The sequence below is a fragment of the Mandrillus leucophaeus genome, unplaced genomic scaffold, assembly GCF_000951045.1.
Source record: "Mandrillus leucophaeus isolate KB7577 unplaced genomic scaffold, Mleu.le_1.0 Scaffold78, whole genome shotgun sequence".
Taxonomy (NCBI): domain Eukaryota; kingdom Metazoa; phylum Chordata; class Mammalia; order Primates; family Cercopithecidae; genus Mandrillus; species Mandrillus leucophaeus.
Window position 1 is genome coordinate 2,323,816 of NW_012108474.1, and position 6,557 is coordinate 2,330,372.

Below are 6,557 nucleotides of genomic sequence, written 5' to 3' on the forward strand. Positions count from 1 at the left end.
AGAGGCGTGGGAGGGTTTAGCCCTGAGAGCTGCTGGGTCACCATTCCTTGCCTGTTCCTCCAGGTCCCTGGACTCACTGTCCCCTCTGACTCTGACCCTCCTCTGAAAGTGTGACCTCCAGTTCCTCTCCGACCTGTCTCTTATACACATCTAGATGTGTATAAGAGACAGCCCCCGGACCCGCCGCCCGCGAGGCTCCTCTCCTGCTGCCCTCGTGGGTTCAGGAGCTGTGGGAGACGCGACGCAGGAGCTCCGAGGCAGGGATCCCTGTCCGTGCGCCCCGGAGCCCGCGCGCCCCGGAGTCTGCGCTGGAACCGGTGTCCCTGGACTTCAGCGGAGCCGGCCAGGTACGTGAGAGGGGAGGAGGCCTGGACCGCCGCAGGCAAAGGGGTCTCAGGAGGTCTGAGCCGCAGCACAGAGCCGCGTGTTCAGGGGGCACCCTCGGGCCCTTCCATCCCCCGCTCCGCGCCCAGAAAAGTTTTCCCTGGGTAGGCTCGACCCTGGCACCCGGGGGTGGCAGTGGAGGGCCACAGCCTCCTCCCCACGGCCTTGCTCTGTTCTCGCTAGCGACTTCCGAGAGACGTCTCCCGCCCCGCCGTGGTCCCCGCAGCAAACCGCCTTGGCCGGCCCCGCCTGGCCCCTGGACCGTCCTGACAGCGTTCCCCCGCCTGCGGCGTCTCCGCGCCTGACCCAGGAGGAGTCTCCGCGCTTCCAGGAGCCGCTAACAGCCCCGGCCTGCCGTCCGGTCAATAAAATCCGCCTGACTCCTGCGCCCCCGCGTGCGACCCCTTCGTCTGCCTGTGTACTTTGCCGTCTAGCTCAGGGCGCAGACAGGCGCGCCCACGCCCTGGCAAATGTCACGGGCCCCTCCCTCGCCGACCAGGGGAAGCGCCGGGCACTCAGCATTCATTTCAAACCTGAATGTCCTGGCACCCCCTTTCTCCCTTAGCCAAAGTCTTTCGCAGAGGATTAAGAACCCCTGGTCCCCTTCTTCGGGGTCATGCCCATGGAGGAGGGGCCCCTCCACCTGAGCCCCACCTTGCTGCTTTTTTTTTATTTTTTTGAGACGGAGTCTCCCTTTGTCGCCCAGGCTGGAGTGCAATGGCGAGATTTTGACTTACTGCAACCTCCACCTCCACGGGTTCAAGCGATTCTCCCACCTCAGCCTCCTGAGTAGCTGGTACTACAGGCACCCACCATGATGCCCAGCTAAGTTTTGTATCTTTGTAGAGACGGGGTTTCACCATGTTGGCTGGACTGGTCTTGAACTCCTGACCTCAGGTGATCCGCCCACCTCGGCCTCCCAAAGTGCTGGGATTATGGGCATGAGCCACCGTGCCCGGCTGCTCCTCTACCTTTTATCCCTCTCTGCATGCCCTTCTGGTCACTGGCTCCAGCCCCCCCACATACATGTGCCCTGCCATCTTCAATACTGAGGACCTCCGTCCACCAGGCCCCCTCCAGCTCCTCTCCCAAGGGTCTGGGCCCCTCCTCCCTCACTCTCCTTCTTCAACCCTCTGTAATCTGCCCTGGGACTCCAACGACTGTCCTGGACCCCAAACCACCAAGGTCACATGCCCTGATGCAGCCCACCCTTGGAACCCTCCTGTAGCCATGTGGCAGGGTCCCCCCTTGGGGCCACCCAGCAAGGATTGGGGGAGGGGTGGTCCTGGGCCTGGCTTTAGGATGCCCCTGTGGAACCAGCCCCCCACCCCTGCTCCTGGAAGCCCCGCCTCCCCTCGCTGGTAGGTCCTTTCCATCTCCAAGGTGCGTCCTTCTCCCAAATGTGGGTGCTCTTTTTATCTCCACCCCTTCAATTCTTTTTCTTTTTTTTTTTATCGAGACAGTCTCCAGCCCATGCTGAAGAGGCACTATCTCGGCTCACTGCAACCACCGCCTCCCTGCCTCCCCGGCTTAGATGATTCTCCTGCCTCAGCCTCCCCAGTAGCTGGGATTGCAGGTGCCCACTACCAAGCCCAGCGAATTTTTGTATTTTTTAAAATAGAGATGGAATTTTGCCATGTTGGCCAGGCTGGTCTTGAACTCCTGACCTCAGGGGATCCGCCCACCTCGTCCTCCTAAAGTGCTGAGATTACAGGCGTGAGCCACAGCACCTGGCCCACCAGCCAATTGTTTTTGTTTTTTGTTTTTGTTTTTGTTTGAGACAGAGTTTCCCTCTTGCTGCCCAGGCTGGAGTGCAATGGCGCCATCTTGGCTCGCCGCAACCTCTGCCTCCTGGGTTCAAGCCATTCTCCTGCCTCAGCCTGTAGCTGGGATTACAGGCATGCGCCTCCACGCCCGCCTAATTTTGTATTTTCAGTAGAGACAGCATTTCTTCATGTTGGTCAAGCTGGTCTCGAACTCCCGATCTCAGGTGATCCTCCCGCCTTGGCCCCCCAAAGTGCTGGAATTACAGGCGTGAGCCTCACCAGCCAATTCTTACATAGAGCCCTTGGTTCCATCTAGGCCTCCCTCCGGCTCTGTGCTGGGTGAAGAGGTGGTCACACCCCTCACAGGACAACTCATTCTCCTCCCTGTGAACTCATTCCTTCCCAGTCCCGGCCCTGTTCCTCACTGAACCTGACCTCTAAGAACATGGATGTCCTGACCTTGTCACCCCCACACCACGCCTCAAGGGCTCCCCACTGCCTATGGGATGATACCCGTGCTGTGTCTGCTCTCACCGCCCCTCCCACTGCCTCCTCCCCTTCCCCACCGTCTGCTCCAGACTGCAGATTCCAGGACAGCCCGGGACCTCCCTCCCGGAAGGAGGACTCCAGGGCCCCAGGCTGGGTTAAATGGTCTTCCTGGAGCTGCTTCAGTTCGGGCCTTCCCTGGCAAACGCCAAGGTGCTCAAAGCCCTGTTTTTGCGGGGACGGGGGAGGTTTCAGTGATGTTCCCTGGTGCTTGCCTGGTCCAAGATGGGGAGGCAGAGCCGATGAGGGGCTTCTCTGCCTCCCCAGTTCCACACCCTTATTCCCGTGCAGCGCAACCAGCCCTAGGGCGCCTGCCTCACCCCAGTCCCCACCCCACAGGACTGGATCGAGTGGAAGCCAGATGGGCAGGATCCTGGGGCAACTCCTCGGACGATGCAATGCGACCAGTTCCGACCAGGTGGCGCTGCGCGGCTACCGTTCTGGGCAGTAGCCTCCGCCCCGCGCCTCCAGCAATGGGCGGGTCGCAGTGGGCGGGGCCACAGCGGGTGGGCGGGGCCGCCCCGTCGCCGGCAGCGGTTTCCTGCCCCTCCCTCCCTCTTGGGTCGTCGCAGTCCCCACCTTCCCTCTCCTCCTCTGTGGGTCTCTGTTGGTCACCTCCTTCTGTCGCGCTGGCCCCGCCTGCTCCAGTTTCGGAATCTGAAGAGAGGCACGGTGCAGCCTGAGGGAAGAGGCCCTAGGCGCGGTCTGGTTATGCTTGCTGGACCATTAATGTCCATCAGAAAGCAGCGCCTGCCTGAGCAGCTCTGAACCATTACCGGGCGTCGGAATAGTGGTCCCACCCCCAGACAGGGCTCCAGGCCACGGCCACATCCCAGAGCCTCTGTCCAGGCCCAGGCTCGGGCTCCCTGAGATCGCTGGGACCTTGCTGGAGGGATGCGGGTTCAAGGCCTGGAGGAAAGGTCCTGCAGAAACAGGAGTGCAGGGGCGCCCCCACCCCGGTGGACCCCCGACCGACAGCCCAGGGGAACAGCTGAGACCTCTCCCTCTGCTGGATAGGACTCTCCTGGGTAGCATGCTGGCAGGCGTGGGGAAAGGGGGTTGGGTGGAGAGTGGGGAATCCCCCAAGCCTCTGATTGCCCCTGACTTGACTTTCTTCCCTCCTGCTGCTGCCCTGGGAACCCATGTCACCCCATCTGCACTCCGCAGAAGCAGCAGAATAAAGTCCAGCCTCCTCTTGCTGCCCACCCTACTGCCTCCCGCCCACTTCCCTAGCCCTTTCTTTGAGACACCAAGCACTTGGCGGCCCCTGAACACCTTTGCTCAGGCACTTCCCTTTGCCTTCCTCTGCCTCCAGCGCAGTACCCGTGGGGGCCAAGGTCAGCCTTGGACCAGGGCTGAGAGCTTCCGGAGGCTGGCTGGAGAAGAGGCGTGGGAGGGTTTAGCCCTGAGAGCTGCTGGGTCACCATTCCTTGCCTGTTCCTCCAGGTCCCTGGACTCACTGTCCCCTCTGACTCTGAACCTCCTCTGAAAGTGTGACCTCCAGTTCCTCTCTGGCTGTCTCATTCCTCCTGCTCCCTGCTTTGCCAGGCCCACTTCCTTTGTTGCCTGACCCTTTGCTACTCTGTTACCCTCCTCAGCCCTTCTTGGCTTTGGGAACTCCTTTGTTACTTTGTAGCGGTAGAGTGTACTGTGATACTTCCTTGGTTCCTGGCCCCAGTTGTGACCTCATGTCCCTGGTGGCCCTTCCCTCCGCCATGCTGTTCTCTATCCCATCTTTTATTTATTTATTTTTAAATTTTTATTATTATTATTATTTTTTTGAGATAGTGTCTTGCTCTGTCACCCAGGCTGGAGTGCAATGATGCAATCTCAGCTCACTGCAACCTCCACCTCCTGGGTTCAAGTGATTCTCCTGCCTCAACCTCCCCAGTAGCTGGAATTACAGGTGTCTGCCACCATGCCTGGCTAATTTTTTTTTGTATTTTTAGTAGAGACGGGGTTTTGCCATGTTGGCCAGGCTGGTCTCGAACTCCTGACCTCAGGTGTTGGGATTTTGGAACTCCTGACCCAAAGTGTTGGGATTACAGGCGTGAGACACTGCTCCTGGCCCCCCATCCCATCTTCAGTCACTGGGAGGAGGAATTGGCTGAGTCCTGGGCCAGGGAAGGCTGGTGTATGCCCAAGGCTGATCAGGGATCTGCCCCACCCGGGGGGTAAGCTCTGCCCCACCCGGGGGGTAAGCTCTGCAAGCCCCCTTACCCAGGGGACCTGGGGCTGCTGGTGCCTCCCATCCAGCCACCTCACTCGACTCTAGTGTGGCCACGAAGCTACAGCCTGCCACGTTGTGGGTGGCCCTGGTTGGTGTGGGATGACTCCCTGAGCCCAAACAGGTGTGGTGTGTGGGGTGCGTGGTGGTGGGTTACACTGCCTGCACCCATCTTCACAGACTCCACGGGTGGCAGCACCAGGCTGTGTCCAGGAAGGCCAGCCATAGGTCAGACAGGCAGCCTCTGGACATGCAGACAGACAGATGGAGGTGGCTGGCCAGGCGGGAGCCTGAGGCAACCTCAGCCAGGAATTGCAGGGGTGGGGGTGGCAAGCAGCCATGGTGCCTCAGCCTAAGTGGCTTTTAGGGGCAGCTGCCGGGATATGGGCACCCAGGGGGCCATGGCCCAGGAGACTGCCCAGAGGCGGGCCCTGTGCTTGGGTGGGGGCAGGGGAGCCCAGGCCAAGGCCCCAGAGAGAGGATAGGGAGAGGAGGACTGCGCCAAGCCTGCTTCTACTGCTCACATGGGGAATTGCCTGGGCTGGCTGTGCCTGACCCCTGGGAACCAGGTATGTGCAGGGGGCCTGGCTGGGCTGGGGAGGAGGGCAGACTGGGGCTGTGCCTGGACTCAGCTGTCTTCCTATATTGGAGACAGAGGAAGAGCTGGGTGGTGAAGAGCATGGACTCCGAATCTCACATCCCTGGGCCCAAAGGGAGCTGAGGAAGCTTCGTGGGTCCCTCTCCAGGCCTGTTCGCAGGTCTGTGAAGTGGTCAAGCCCCTAGGGTTGTTCCAAGTAAAATGCGCTCAGGCATAAATGATTTCACTGTGGTGGCGACTGTCCTGTTGGGGAAGGAGGGACACTCGTGCTTCATATAGAGGCTCAGGGACGTAGACGGCTGTGGGCAGGGGAGGGGAGACCTGCTGCCTGCCTGCGGACACTGTGGAGCAGCGCCTGTGCACACTGGCCACCACCCAGAGCTTAGAGCCCAAAGAAGTAGGTAGAGGCCCATGTCGAGACTCATCCTTTCGTTACCCTGCAGAGTCACAGTCCAGGCCTGGGGTGGGCTGGGACACAAGTAGGGGGAGCCGCCCGGCCAAGGGAGAGAATGGCGGGAATGGACGAGGTGCAGATAGCCCAAACACGGAGGGTAGGCCAGGGAGTCTCAAGCCACTGGCCCCCAGGATGCAGGGAGGGACTGCTGCGTGTCACTTTTAAACCTCTTTTTGCCTCCTGGGCCCTCCTGAGACTGCCCTGGGCCAGGGCAGTTCTGGCTGCAGGAGGGATCCAGATCAGGCACAGCAGAGTGGAGATAGGCAAGGGGGTCTGGGAGGGCTTCCCCGGGAGGGTGGGGAGGGCTGTGGCCCTTGTTGTTACCCTTTGGCCCCTTTGGGGGGGTCCCTTGGCCTGGAGACCCTTTGTCCAACCCGTCGCCCACCTCAAGACCTGCCTGGATGCTGCGCATACAGTAGGTATCCAATAAATGTTCCTGGGATAGAAGGCAAAGGCGCTGGCACCAAGGCGGCTGCCCAGAGCAGGAGCGAGACAGAGGGGTCCTGGTGGCTGGGGGGTCCCCTAGCCCTGCCGCCTTCCCCCACCCCCACTCGGGATGACCGGCCGCGGAGGCTGGGATGG

General features: G+C 60.9%; 1 protein-coding gene across 1 annotated transcript in view; it reads left to right on the forward strand.

Moving 5' to 3' along the window:
• Positions 1–5,181: 5,181 nt before the first annotated feature.
• LOC105529793 (Na(+)/H(+) exchange regulatory cofactor NHE-RF2-like) overlaps positions 5,182–6,557 on the forward strand; it is a 4,716-nt gene continuing 3,340 nt past the window's right edge. The window contains exon 1 of the mRNA XM_011967036.1: positions 5,182–5,492. Coding sequence (XP_011822426.1) covers positions 5,448–5,492 — 45 coding nt within the window. The 5' untranslated portion in view covers positions 5,182–5,447. The remainder of the gene's footprint in view (positions 5,493–6,557) is intronic.